Here is a 15,265-nt window from a genome sequence, read left to right on the forward strand (position 1 = left end):
ATGTTCACATTATTATTTACTATTGAAATTATAGTAGTGTTTATATTGCATCCATTGCAAGTAAAATAAGAAATATCAGGTGGATGTAATAAATGAAGAACATGGCAAGAATGGGATGGTTACTGTCATTTTACCTCCTTGGAAACTCCTTCCAAATAAGTAAATTCTTCCATAATTTATATTCTGAGCTTCTTCCTCATTTATGAGCAAAGGTCTTCTTCTCTAAATACTTGAGATTAGGTGCTTTGTGGGTAAAATGTTTTAGCTTTGTCTTATGGCAGGAGTACTCATGCTTGGCAACACTCACTGCCTCTTTGGAAGTGTGCCAGCCAGCTACTTTTCCTATATATATTTACATATGTTAATACAATGTAAAACAGCCATCATATATGCTTCTATTTGCATCTTCCTTGATAAGAAATTTTCATGGTTGTAGAGTTGGTGGCACAATAGATAACTTCTGCAGTCAGTCAACTTTGTTCACAGTTTTCATTTCCCTCAGCTTTCTCAGATATAGAATGCTGTAGTTCAAGCAATAATGAATATTTTGGCCATAACCCTCTGCTCTCATCCATATTGTGCATTCACTGTTTTAGCAGATAAGCCACATTTGTACAGCTACTACCACTTAACCACACATTCTTCACAATAGTAGACTGTTTGTAATTTGAGTTGACTGTGTAAAATGCCACTGATGACAGTTTGGTCCTTAGGTTATAGTCACTAAAACTTTGAAATGGAGCTGCATGCAAACTAAGGAATAACAGTAATTGAGAACATGCAATGCTGATACAGTTATGTTAATTTCATATGTTGACAGTTGAAATTTCCAGCAGAAAGCATGAAAATATTGCCCTGGTTTTTATTTAATGTTAAGACTTCTATTGATTCTGTAACAATAATACATGGTACTATCAAACTGAGTAAATTAAGCTACAGTAATTTTCCATACATCATGCTGAATCTGTGCTGGTTTTATTTAAAAAAAAGAATGTTCAAAGGGCCCTGAAATTATATATATTAATTTGACTTTATGTGTAAAATGGCAGCCAAGTAATATGCATAAATGTTTGGCTTTTCCTCAGAAATTGCAAGGATTATCACTTAAGTGTTTGACCGGGCCATGTGAAACCAATTTACGTTTCCATGTTGAACTGGTCTTTGGTGAACCAGACTGGTAGGATTTGTTTACCTGGGTAAATACTCCTCAAACCTGTGTTTTACTTCACAGTTCATATAAACTCACAAGTTCCACATGAACGTCAAGCAATTACCTGGGAATCAGGCTGGCTTTGTAACTTATAACGTACTTGGTGCTGCATGGGATCCAGAAAAAATAAAAATAAAAAGAGCCTTTATTTGATGGCAGCAGCACAAAAAGAACATTTCCCAGTACTCCAGCTGCTAGAAACAGGCATACTGCCTGCTCCACCATCAGAAATATGACAATGTTAGTATATAGCAGCAGGAAAATGACTAGTAGAGTCTGTTGGCAGGGCAGTCCAGGGAAGGCCCATTCTATTCACTTTTAACCAGGTTACTACAAAGTGTTCATTTCCCTGGTCACCATGGTGTGAGAATGCCTTTCCGAACAGAATTAAGCAGCATAACTCCATACCTGCCACATGTTGTTTATTCTCTAATCTTCTCTCCAGGGAGGGAAGCATATGTTAATAGTTGACTGGTTTGTGTGTTTAGGGTTTTTTTCTTTCTCTGTGTTTCCTTCATTTAAATATACCTTGTTGCTCCAATCGTAAATTGAAGCTGCATAAAAGTTGACCCCAAAGTTTCAAGTTCAAGCGTAGGAAAAAATGTTTCCCTGACTATAACTATGTAAATACTCCTACAACCTTTGTTTCCAAGTAACGCAGGAGCATCAAACTTCTCTCTCAAACCAGAACTAGAGAAAATGGTAGTGAGTCATTATTTTCTTTTGAAACATGGTAGAAGGAGAAGATGGAACATGGCCTCCATCTTCTCCACATTTTATAGCTGGGTGGTTGGAACACTTTCCTAGTAAGTGAGAAACCTGGGTCCTAGACCCTGCTCAGACTGAGGGGTTTCAAACCTATATCTCTTGCCGTGCAGAAGAGGGCCCTAACCAGCAGACCATGCTAATCTTATTGGGTGACTCCCCACACTTCCTGATGAAGCTGTGACAGTGCAGCAAAGAATTCAGGGTTCTCTGGAACAGAGAAAAAATATGAGTGAGCCAAAGAAATAGCAAGACTGTGGTCTAGTGGTCAGTGCATGGGAGATCTCAACTGTTGTTTTGGCTTCCTAGCTTGTTTCTGTATTTTATCTAGTGACTTTTTAAAGTAAAATGCAGAAGCAACGGCACCATTGCCATTTCCTTCCCCTCCTCTGGCCGTGTTTAAAAAGAAAGCAGCATCCACAACTGTTTTGTGAGAGGCCTTACCCTGTGATAATTATACTCTAAGAATGCCCAGCAAATTGAACTCTCTCCCCCTTCTCACCGGCAAAGAATTAGGTGGAGGAACATCTAATTTTGGGGTCCAAACAGGCCTTTGCCACTAGTAAGTAGGTGGATTCTCTAGATAAAATATACATCGTAGTAAATACTCTTGAGTACTGTTGGAACACTTGCCTCTATTATAAGAAAGTAGTCAAGGGTGTCCCAGAAATACAGCCCCCATTTCATGAGGTAGTACTTCATGAATAATAAACATGCACAAGCCACAAATTAACACCTCAGAGTGCTCTGTGTCCTAGCTGAAAGCAGCACTGCCATTTGCACTGAGCCCTAATTAGTTGTCTTATTCAAATAACAAAAATTCCAGCTAGCCAGTTGATAATGGGCTTCTTTAAAATAGGAAGTAAATAGCTTTGTATGTCAGCAGCACTGATGGGAGAACATATTGGGCAACTTCAGTGACACTTAGTAGCAATTGCTTAGGCATTCGCTATTTTAGTGTTTAACAAAGGTCCAAGAATTTTGTTTTGTTAACTTCCTTTAGCAGTAAAGGATGTCTAAAATGATACTGTGTGTCCTTTAAAGAGCGAATTTAAGTAAGGTTATATGTAATGCAGTGGTTTGCAACCTGTGGTCTGCAGACTATGTCTAAGGGGTCTGTGAAAGATAATTACGATCAATCAAGAGTATGTGACTATCCACATTTATAATTCAGAGGGGTCTGCACCTCCATTCAAAGTTTTTTTAGAGGTCCACAAGTGAAAAAAAGTTGAAAACCACTGATATAATGTAGGCACATGTGTACATAGAATGACATTTGCTATGCTGAATATTAAGTAGCCCTATTATTTTTACAAAGAAAGTGTCGGTGGACATTGATACAAAAAATGTTTGGACAGCTAAAGCAAAACTCTAATTAACATCCATTATCTTTACTGGAAAAAAGTTGGCTTCTTTCAAACATTTCAGTCCCTTGACTTTTATGATTGTCACCCTATAGAGGATAGATGATAGTTCCGCTCATGGATGGTCACCCCCATTTGAGGAGTTGAAGCGGGGACAATCTAGATCAGATAGTATCTTCAGCTGGTAGTTTCATAATGAAACTTACATATCCTGTATGTTGGGTTGTTGAGATTGTTATGCTTTTGGGGGGAGAGAGGGCTTATGTTATCTATAGCAGTTGACATATTCCTTTGATGAAGATATAAATAAAAATATATATGACAGCAAAGCCAACTACACATGGGAAGGAAGGAAAGAATATCCTAAACATAATAAACCACAAGACCCAAAATCTGAGATTTGATTATGAGCTAGTAAAATCAGGAACTGGCAGATCTGATATTCCTTTCAGATAACTTCCAGCACCAGTGTAAATAGTATCCTGGCCTACTGTGATTTTCACATTGGAGTTCAAAAATAATATTTGCCTTCCATATTTCTCATACTTTACAAGTATAGAAAGGCACTTGAAAGTATATGTAGCTTGAAATCTATAGTCAAACTACTTAAATGATTCCCTGTTGCCCTGTTCATCACCCTACCAGTTTTAGTCCACTGGGGTGGGTTTGATTTTCATCTTTTTAATCAGTGATTTAAGGTGGGAGAAGCCAGATTCTTTGATGGAACCTCCTTTATTAGGAGGTCTCAGAGTATTGTTGGCTGTCTTATTCATTTCAGTTGACCTACTTCATGAGGTGGGGGTTTCTCCCCCTCTACAGTTGTATGTATTTGTATATTTCTTGTACATTTGTATTAGCTCTAGTTTAGTTTAGTTTCCCTCATTCCTCTGACCAATCAGGACCTCAGTTTTTTGTCAGCATGGAATGTGTTTGATGCTGTCTAGCCTTCTCTATGCTTCTATTATTTTATGTAGCTGATTATTTGACGTTCTCTTAATTTTTAATGGTTTGTGTTTAGTTTACTTTAATAGCAATACACATAGGGGTTTGATGCCTTCTGATAAGCATCTTACAACCAGATCAAATAAATTTATGAGCAGAAGTTATTCTTGGAAACTTATTAGCACTAATGGAACTAAAATCCCCTGAGGGTGATTGGGACAATGAGTATCTTTTCCAGTTTCAAAGATTTGTTCTAGGTAAAACAATTGTCATTTTTAGAGACTTGTTTTCAAGAAATTAAATTTTTCTCTTCAACACTTTAGAATGATAATAGTAAAGCATAATCTTTAATCTGACCCAAGACCCTTTGTAACAAGTGAAAAATCTATAGTATACATATATTTTACTTATTCATTTTTTTTGTATACTTCAACCTATTATAAATTAAAACAATTACTTAAATAGCAAGATGCATCCGTTTTATATGGTTTAAACCCCAAATAAAATGAAAATTTACCATATTTTTCTTATTTATCGTAAAGGCCCTTTATTTTATCCTAAGGTGTTTGAGTTTTTTTCATGCTGTGTGTCATTTTCTGTAGTATAATTGCATGTTAATAGTAGTAAAGAATGTAACCAAAATGTAACCAGCTAAAGTGGGTAGCAAATATACTGTTGAAATATTCCAGTGCTGTAAAGCTCATGAGGAAATCAGCTTTTAAACATTTATTATCCAAAATGGGTCAGCTAAGTGCATTATATCAGGGTATCAGGGTGATTTCATATATTCACTGTTAGGGAAGTTGCATATATCACTGCACTGTCCAAAGAGTGCATTTGCTTCTCAACCTTTTAGTCTCAAGGCACCCCTTGGCAGGAAAGAATTAACCCTTTAGTGGGCCCTAAGCAAACAAACTCATAGTCCCCCAGCTAAAGAAAACAATTTTATATTACTTTTTGGACTCAATAATTATAATACGTAAAATAAGCACAACTGGGCCCCTTCTTCACTTAGGGCCCTGCACGTGTGCCTAGTTTGCCTATGCATTGATCCAGCTCTGCCCCTTGGTAGGCTGAGGGCACCCCTCAGAAAATGCAAGAGCTTTATTTTGAAGACCATAAAGCAGCCTGGAACAGGTAAAAGCTTGGAGGTCTGAAGTTCTGTGAAAGGCACTAGAATGGATCAGAACATCTGTTCAAAAGCATCCTGAGATAGATGCAGTCAGTACAAACTGTTATTGTAGATAAAACCATGTAGTATGGTATGACGAAACCTGAAACAATACCTTGTGTAGGGTATGATCTACTTAAACAGGAAAGCACGTAGAATGATAGAACCAAAACTAGGTACTGTACAATGCAGGGGCAGATCCAAGGGGCACAGGGGTGCAATGGTGCAGTTGTACTCCCTCTTTGATTCCTGCTCCACCCAAACTTTAAAACCAACTGTCTGGGAAGGGCACCAGCATTTCTGTTCAGACAGTGCTGAATGAATCAATTGACTTCATGGCTTATTATCATCTCTCTGATTCTTGCCCATCTTTCTCCACTCCACAGGTGTTAACAACTTTTTAAGGTCTTGATGTTCTGCTATTCAATCTAGCCTTCTTCATTTTTGCTGTCTGTTAGCCATTCCTGTTTTAGTTCATAGCCCTGCAGGCTGTTGTTAGGTCAAACTAAAAACCTTAATTTGGGTGTAGTAATATTAACTCAGGTAAAAAAAAAATGACTGATAGCAAAGTATCAGAGATACTGTACGGTCAGAATGCTTGAAAATACTAAATTTTGTTTTACGAATCTGAAAAAAGATGAACATTTAACTGTAATGACTATAGAACCATTGAAACAATCTCTTTTGACTATTTGGACTATTTTTGCCTAGTTTGTTGTATGTTTTAACCTTAATACATAATCTAGCAAATTAGTACACTTTCCAAAAAGTTATACTTACTTTTCCTTTGATCTAAACTGAATAATATAACCCTTGACATATTGTGCTAAACCCTTGACATATTGGTAAAGCGTGTAGGTTGTCTTTAACTGGAGAAAAATGTGATGTATATGTAATAATACACCACACCTTTTCCACTCCCTCCTTTCAAAACTGTAGATCCACCCATGGTACAATAGACATAAAGACTAATTATAATAAGCAGCTAGTAATATATGATGATACATACTTGATGTAAGAATTTCTAACGTATAAAAAGAGTAGAGTAGATCTGCACTTTAGGTTTGTGTTTAATCCTGCACTATCCCTGTTGTTGGCCAGTCTGATCATCTGGTTTATAGTATGAATAAAAGGTACACTAAGTTTTTAAATCACTGAAGCTGCTGTGTGCTTATTTCAACCATGTTGTAGTGGGACAAGGCCAGTTGTGGGAAGCAATAGCAGTTTTTACTTGTTTTTTTCTTAACTACTGAAAAATAGAGTAGCTCTGTTGCAATGAACTCAGAGATGCCATAACAGATTTGAATGTTCTGACACTGTGGCTTCCTATTTGCAATCTCTGGGCTTATCTTGTGAATAACATGAAGGTGTTTACATGCCCCAAACTGGTAATATTGCATGGTACCCTGCAGCACCTTTAAAAGGATCTCATGGCACTCCCGGCTACTGACACCCTGGTTGAGAATCACTGGATTAAGGGTAAACCCCCATGGTCTTCTTCAGGTGTAGACAGAATCAGCTGTGTAAATAGTTATTTTGTATGAAATTGTTTGTTGTTGCTTTATGTTTCTCCATTTATCCTACCCTTAAATCTGCTGCACATTCTAACTGTGGGCCTTTTTTCATTTATTTTCATTATAACTTTCTATCATATTTAATGCCAGAAAACCTGCATTTTTAGAATTTTAAGAACAGAAATGGCCAGGCTACAGGAAGTTCAGAAGTACCAGAAACATGTCAGCACTGGTTATGACCAAAAATGGCAGGAAAGTTTAAAGAGAAGAGTGTCATTCATAAACCACAAGCCTTTTGTTTCAGACCATGCAGGGTAATACATACTGTGATACGTGGAGTTGTGCTTTATGGGGCTGTATGAGCCCATTCATCTCAAGTATACCACCTTTCTTGGGACAAGGTTTTTGCCTGGGGAAGATAAGAAGATTTACATAACCATTAATTTACTGGCTTCACTCCAATCGCTCATGTCTATGCTGATTCCTGCTGTGCTTGGCCTGCAGATGTTTCTCCACAGCTTCCCTAGAATCTTTCTTCTTTGACTGTGAAACCACACTGGTTCTGCTTCAAGGGACCTCGCCAGCAGAGAAGCAAAATTTGCCACACTAACTTGCAGCTGCTTCATTTCACAGCCAGTTTCTGCGTACTTAACATGATACCCTCTCATTAGTGGGGCTGCAGTTTGTAAATTAATGTGTGAAATAATTTTTTTTCAGTGAGCAAAAAATCTCTCAGATACACAGCATGGAGAGAATCAGCCCTACTCCATTTCTCAATATTTCATATTTGGCCTGAAAATGAGTATTATAAAAATTAGCTAATAGTACAGGGGTGGCCACAAGCAGCATGGACACCACAAGTGGCACAGGTGCCACAAGCGGCATAGGCACTTTGTGTGTGCCATGTGGCTGATTGCGGAAGGGACAGGCAGTACAGAGGCAAACAACACGGACCAAAAAGGAGAGCAAGAGTTTGGTCAGGGAGCACAAGGCAGGGAGCAGAAAGCAGAGCAGCAGATTGGACAGGAGAGGGGGATCAGAGTGGCACTTGGGGACAGTGATTTGTGGTATACCTTCTAAAAAGGTTGGCCCCTACTGCAGTTGGAAATATATTCTTTGAAAACTATAAGAAATCAAAATAGGAACTTAATGCAAGTGACTCCTGAAACCAGAGCTGTTCCAATAATATAAAAAGACATGTTTGGTCAGGTGCAATACCAAGCCTTTGTTCCATCCCAGTGGGACAAATCTAGAAGTGTCCTTTTATCCCTGTGACCTTAAATAGTTTTCTGTAGATGTTGCAGCCCCGGGTGTTCCAGAGATGGTATTTTTTAACCTGGGCTGCTGTAAGCCCCGGCATAGCGAGGGCCTGAAGTAATATAATAGGTTCATCTACCTTATCCTATGATATCCAGTTGTTATTTATAAATAAGATACAACCTCCCTGTACCTCCTGTTTTTTACCTGCCATAACTTTGATATTGTTTGTTGTTAAGGAAGTGGAGAGCGCTCAGAACAGTAACAGCCTAACATGTAGCCTTAAGCATCTGGTCAGGCTAGTCCCCCTACCCAAGGGTTTTATCCACCCTCACCGATACAGTGCTTCCTTTTTAAGGGGTTGCTCTCACAGGTTTCTGAGGGCTTATCAGGGCTTCAGCTATAAGCCTAGGCCCCCTTTTTTCTCTCTGGCTGCACCCTGCCTTGTTCCACCAATTAAGACTTTAGCTTCTAGGGTATAGGCCTGGCCTTGATGGCAACCCATCCCCTTGGGACTCTGTCTCGGCATGCTACTTTCTGTCTCTCAGCTTGGGAATGTCTCCTGGCCCCTATAACGAGGGGCACACCCCATCACCCCTGTTTGTGGCCTCTTCTTCCCCTGTAGCTATGATTTGGTCAACCAGTCACAAGTCCAAACTGAAGAAAAAACACAAGCCAGCTGCTTCAGAAGAAAAGAAGTAGGGTCTCAACCAGGTTTATCTCAAACTGGTTTCTGCCATTTTGAAACTGGTTATGTGCACTGAACTTATGTTCTGTTATAGGTTTAAACCAGTTTCTGATCACTTAAACTGGTTTATGTGTAACTTTTGTCCCTCACCTTCGTGGCCCCAGGCTGGGCTTAAATCCCCCAGCCTAATCTCCTTCTGGCCACATGACTGGATCTGCTGCACCCAGTGACCAGGTGCAGCAGATAGCCAGTTGCATGGTCCTTACAAAACCTGGTCCACCTGCCCTGCTAATATTAACTGCTTACCTTTTCAGGCTGCACTAGTAACAGGGGCAGGAGGTTCCTGTTACAGTGACAAAATGATAAATAGTTTGGAAGGCAAGCTATATGAGGAGAGGTTGAAGGAAATAAGTTCAATTTTTGGAAAAGGAGCTTAAGAGGGGACATGATAGCAGTCTTCAAATATCTGAAGGGCTGCCTTGAAAGAGAGAGAGAATGCTTTTCCTTTCTAGCTGTATGAAGTAGGATGTGGACCAGTAGCTTGAAGTTGCAGCAGATAAGCTTAGACTGGAGATCAGGAACAACTTCACGGTTAGAACAGTTAGGCAGTGGAATAGACTATATAGCAGGGGTGGGCAATTGTTTTGGGCGAAGGGCCACTTACCCAGTTTTAGCAAGCTGTCGAGGGCCACATGGGTAGCCCCGCCCCTTGACAGGTGCTCCCCCTTGACAGGTGGCCCCTCCCCCAGTCACCGTCTTGGGACCATTGTCCCAGAGCCAGCACCGGTGGGGCCCAGAGCGGGGCGCAGGCTGGCAGGGGTCTGTGAAGCCGGGTTGGGCTGCACCAGCAGGGAGAAGGAGGAGCTGGCCCAGCTCCATAGAGCCCCTGCCAGCTGGGACCCTGTACCCCTGCCGCCCTGCTCTGGGCTCTGCCAGCGCTGGCTCCATGACACTAGCGCTGGCCCCATGACACTGGTGCAGGCCCTGTGCTCCCACACCCACTCACTCCCAGTGCCCCCCAGCCCCATGGTACAGGAGTGGGGGCAGTGCGCAGCTCCAACACCCTGCTCCCCGGCAGGGAACCAGCTGATGCAGAATGCGGGAAAAGCAGCCCCTTGCCTGCCTTGTGGCTGGCGTTCCCTGCTGCAGCCCACACGGGGCTCTCCAGAGCAGGCACAGGCAGCCCCAGGTGGGCTGCAAGTGGCTTCAGTGCGGGGCGCCGGCCACGAGGTGGGTGAGGGGTTGCTTTTCCACAGGCTCAGCTTCTTCCCAGGCTCCTTCCCTGCCCTCCTGCCCCCCACACCCCCTTACCTGAGGTTCCCACACCTCATGGTTCCAGGCCAGAAGCCCCTGCTGGGGCTTCTGGCTGGGGGGGGCGGGGCCGGGGGGGGCCCGCTGTTGCAGGGGCCCGCCAGGCTTTCCCCGCTTTCCCTGGGTCCTACTGCCCCTGGTTCCTGTCATTTTTTACAGGAACCAAAGACAGATTAATATCAATTTTCTAAATTTTTTAGGGGCCCCACAGGCCAGATAGAATGGCCTTGCAGGCCACATCCAGCCCATGGACCATATTTTGCCCACCGCTGCCATATAGGGAAGTTGTGGTGTCTCCATCATGGGACATCTTCAGGAAGAGGTTAGATAAGCATTGATCAGGGATGATCTAGTTTCTATATCTGTGCTATACTATGGATATTGTTCATGCTTCTGGCCTTTGCTGGTTGCTTCACAGGGCTGGGATGGCATTTTTTTCTTTCCTGTTGCTACCTGTGCCAGAGGCATTTTTTGCCTTCCTCTGGTTGCAGCCAAGGCTGTGCTGTGCTAGTGCTCCTGCTGGGACTAAAACCCAGAAGTCCTTGGCTAAAACCCAGAAGAATCTTGCTCCTTTGCTTAAGGTCAGACTGATTACTACATTTGGGGTCAGGAAGGAATTTTACTCTGTCAGGTCAGGTTGGTATGGACTATGAGGGGTTTTGCTTTCCTGTGTGGACTGGGGTGTGGTCATCTTCCTTGAATCTCTGAAACATGTTTTAACAGTTCTTGCAGCAGTAGGACATTGGCCACCATTGTTTTACCTGTGGCAAGTTAGGGCATTATGCTTTGTGGTTGCATGACAGGGTTGCCCATGTAGTTTTAGTAATAGGTTAGACAAGGTTTTGCTTGGGATGATTTGGATAGGGATGACCCTGCCTCAGGCAGGGGATAGACTGACCTCCAGAGGGTCCATTCCAGCCCTGCTTTTCTAAGATTCCATAATGATTTCTATATCTGCATAAACTTCATAGATTTCTGCATAGATTTCTATATCTGAATATCTGTTGACTTCAGTGGAGCTGTACTTGTCTATAATAATTAAGGATCTGGTCTATTATGTTTTCTGTCAAGAAAACAATGGCTTCCTGCATACTGAAATACTGTATCGAGTTAAATACTGTTAATTAACTGATTAAACAACAGGAACAAATTTCAGTGCTCAGTTACACTGATGCAACCCCTGTTGACACTAATACAAGTGTGCCTAAGGGCAGATTTTGGCAGGTAGGAGGCTGGGGAGGATTAAGGAAAGAAGAATTGCATTGGCCTCCAGCTTTTTATGCCATTTAAGCCATTAGCAGATTAAATACTCTAGAAAAGTGTGGGAGCTACAGTGAGTTGTGTCAGAGCATGGAGCAGAATGCTGTCATGCCTCAGAATTTGGAATTGTTAAAAATGGTAAAAATCAAGTACAGAAATGAACAGTAGATCTAGGCTTTGTAGTTTCCTCCCCCAGAAATGGGGGGAGAGAAGGGAAGGTAATAGGATTCCTGAGTTTATAGAGCCCTTATGCAGCCTTTTTGTGAAGTATGATATATAGACATAGGAGACTAATTTTTTTATTAAAATAAAGACATGAACTGAAGACAAATATCCTGTCTTTATTATTAGATCTACTCTTGGGAGATATTGAATTTTGTTCTCTGCTCCATTTTTGCCTGTACTGTGCTTTCATATTCTCACAATGTAAATTAAATTGAAATAATTGAAACATACTTGTTAAACTAGACACTAATTATAGCATCATTAAAATGTTAAAGATGTTCATACGGAAAAAGAATCTGGAAGGTAGATATGTTGGGGGGGTGTATAGACAAACTTTTAACAATCAGTGCGCTGAGATGGATTCTCCATTCTTGAACCAGTTTTATGTTAGTGGAACCCCACTGAAATCTGTAGACTTACACCAGCGTAGCACTGGACAGGAGAACGAGACCACTGCATCTTTTTTCTTTTTATTCTCATTTACAGAATGGGAAAAAAACCTATTAGCTGGCAGCTCGAGATATGTAAAAATGGTACTGGAGCAAGTAAAAGCATCATAGTTCCTGAGAGTCAGGACGAGGACATAGGCTGATGGACTGTTAGATGAAATGGGCTACTAGTCAGAGGAATAGGTAGCTAGTGTAGTTGCAAAGAAAACTCCTTTGCCGCAGTGTGGGGCGTGAGAAGAGGCTGAGATTAACCTACATCAGTGATTGCATGTAAATACGTTCATGTTCACAGTCCCTGAAAATACATGTGCGTGTGGAACAATACCCGGCCCATATGTCAGGATATACTGTTGTCGATAAAAATAACTGTTCTTATTTTCCTGAAAGACTGAGGGTTTTTACAGTGATCTTAACACAAGAACAAATGGGAACATTGAATAAATTAGGTTGGGAATCTGGAGGAGGTTTGTAACCTTCAAGGGAGCAGCGTTCTGGAACAGCCTTCCAGTAGCAGTAGTGGGTGCTGGGAAGCCTTATCTTCTTTTAAGACAAAACTTGTGAATTGAATTGTGTGGCATGTTTGCCAGGGATAGCAAGAAACTAGACTTGCCACAGGAGATCCCTTCTGCATTAAGCCCACACATGTGAAATATATTTAGCGAAGCACAGTCCTGAGCTTGATGCAGATGTTTTGTAAGAGACTAGAAACAAGTCATATGCATGGACATAATCATAAGGAGTACTTAACAGTACCAGTAGGCAGCAATAGTGGAGGAGAACTATTTGGTATGACCCAAAGTATATTATACACTAGATGGTTGGTATATTATCGTTTTTTTAATATAAATTTGAAATAAATGGTGTAGTCTGAAATAAATTGGATAATAATGAGTAAGAACAAATGCAAAGTACAGCACTTAAGAAAAGCACAATGAAAAACATAAATACAAAATGGGGAACATAGCCAGGCTGAAGAAAGTACTGCAAAGAGTACTGAAAAAAAGAACCTGGAAGTTAAATTGGATCACTTAGGGCACATTTACATGTGCACCTCATGGCGCAGTTGTTACTGCACCATCATTTAGGACTTGCTTTAGGAAGTTCTAAATGATGGCGCAGTAACAACTGTCTACATGTGACGCTTACTGCGCCATCCTGGTGGTGCATGGTTATTTTTAGCAGCTACATCACTGTAGTGATGCACTATAGCGAGGTAGTTCATCACTACAGTAACATAGCATCAGTGTCATGGTTTGTGCCAACTACTGCTACATCACCGTAGCAACAAGCTATGTCGCTGTAGCATCACGTGTAGATGCACCCATAGTGAATGAGTCACTAGTGTAATATTGTCACAATTAAAAGCACATTGAGGTATATTTGCAGGAAGGTTATATTCAAGTCGCTGGAAGTGATTCTTCTATCATATTCAGCATTGGTGAATCCTCACCTAGAGTGTTGTGTCCAGTTTTGGGCACCATGCTTCAGGAAAGATGTCGAAAAATTGGGAAAAAGTTTAGAGGAGAGCAATAAAATATGATTATGGGTCCAGAAAGTGTAATGTATGAGAAAGGCTGAAAGAAATATGTAGCCTAGAAAAGAGAAGCCTGGGTTAGGGATTTGGTAGCAAAAGGGTTGAAGGGGACAATTAATTGTACTTTGTTCATAGAAAACTAGACAAAAAGTAATAGGTTTAAATTTTAAAAATGGGAAACTTAGGTTGGATATTAAGAACATTCTAGCTACAAGGGTAGTTAAGCACTGGAACACGTTACCTGGAGAGGTTGCACAATTCCCTTCATTGGAAGATTTTAAATACAGGCTAGATAAACATTTGCTTTAATGGTTTGAGCAGGAGTTTGGACTAGATGCCTTCCTGAGATCCTTTTGAGCCATACTTTCTGTGATTCTATTTTTATATTTATTTTCTCATTCACAGTCTCAGATTGGGTCAGCAATAGCATTTTCTTTTCTACAAAGGCAAACCTATGTTTATAAGACCAAAACATAGGGGGAAAATTGAGATACAAGAGAGGAAACCCTAGGAAACTAATAGTGCAGGCAGAATACAGAGAAATGCCTTTAGATTTTCATAACAGTGATAATGTTGTATGGCCTTGAGAGGAGACCACAGCTGGAAAATTGGCACAACCATATTTTTTGCCGGAGTGATAAAACTAAATCTGAAATCTCACCTACTTGTGAATAGTCAGGAATCTTTCCTATTTCCAAATGACATTTGGAATGTTCAGAAGTGCCCGAGTGATTTAGGAACATAAGTTTCACCAGAATTCTATCCCACCTGCCTTTCTTGTCCAGAAAATAGTAATCTTGTGATCTAGTGATTTCTGTAGTTAATTACTGTTTCTTTGAAGTATTGTGACAAAACAGCACCCTGTTGTATTCCCATGGAAGGCAAAGGCTCCTTTTGCCTTAAAGTAGACCGGTTATCTTTTGTCTTTGTCTTAACAAGGCAAATGGGTTAAGCCCATGATGGAGAAAATAGTATTACAGTGAAGCATTTGATTTTAGTTTCAGTCCTTGAATGAATATAAGAAGCATAAAGGAGGCTAGATAGTCACCTTGCCGGGGTCATTTGACCCCAGCATTCTTTCCTGCCATGGCAGGGGGTTGGACTTGATGATCTGCTCAGGTCCCTTCCAACCCTACCGACTATGAAACTATAAAACAGGGTTTTAAACCAATTTTCCTACCACCTTGACAGTACCTCTTTGCCTACTGCAGTACACATGATTTAATTCTTTAGTCCCTATTTATTTTCTTTCATCTGACACTTATATTCTTCTTTCCTTTCAGATACCAAATACTAGTGGTTAATCAAGAGAAGAAAACATGACCAACAACCCAGCAAACATCGCTAACCACCTGCCATTCTTTTTTGGCAATATTACACGTGAAGAAGCAGAAGAATACCTGATGCATGAGCGGCTGAGTGAGGGACTATATCTATTGCGCCAAAGTCGAAACTATCTTGGTGGTTTTGCTTTGTCCTTGGTACATGAAAGGAGGGTTCATCATTACACAATTGAGAGGGAATTGAGTGGCTCATATGCCATTGCAGGGGGGAAGTCCCATGCAAGTCCTGCTG

General features: G+C 40.8%; 1 protein-coding gene across 5 annotated transcripts in view; it reads left to right on the forward strand.

Annotated features, from left to right (window-relative positions):
* SYK (spleen associated tyrosine kinase) overlaps window positions 1-15,265 on the forward strand; it is a 63,030-nt gene that overhangs the window by 3,537 nt on the left and 44,228 nt on the right. For all 5 annotated transcript variants that reach the window (XM_025212970.1, XM_025212972.1, XM_025212973.1 and 2 more), the window contains exon 2: window positions 14,974-15,265. This exon is cut by the window's right edge and continues 164 nt beyond it. In XM_025212970.1, coding sequence (XP_025068755.1) covers window positions 15,010-15,265 — 256 coding nt within the window. In that variant the 5' untranslated portion in view covers window positions 14,974-15,009. The remainder of the gene's footprint in view (window positions 1-14,973) is intronic.

This window comes from Alligator sinensis, unplaced genomic scaffold, assembly GCF_000455745.1.
Source record: "Alligator sinensis unplaced genomic scaffold, ASM45574v1 scaffold590_1, whole genome shotgun sequence".
Lineage (NCBI taxonomy): Eukaryota > Metazoa > Chordata > Crocodylia > Alligatoridae > Alligator > Alligator sinensis.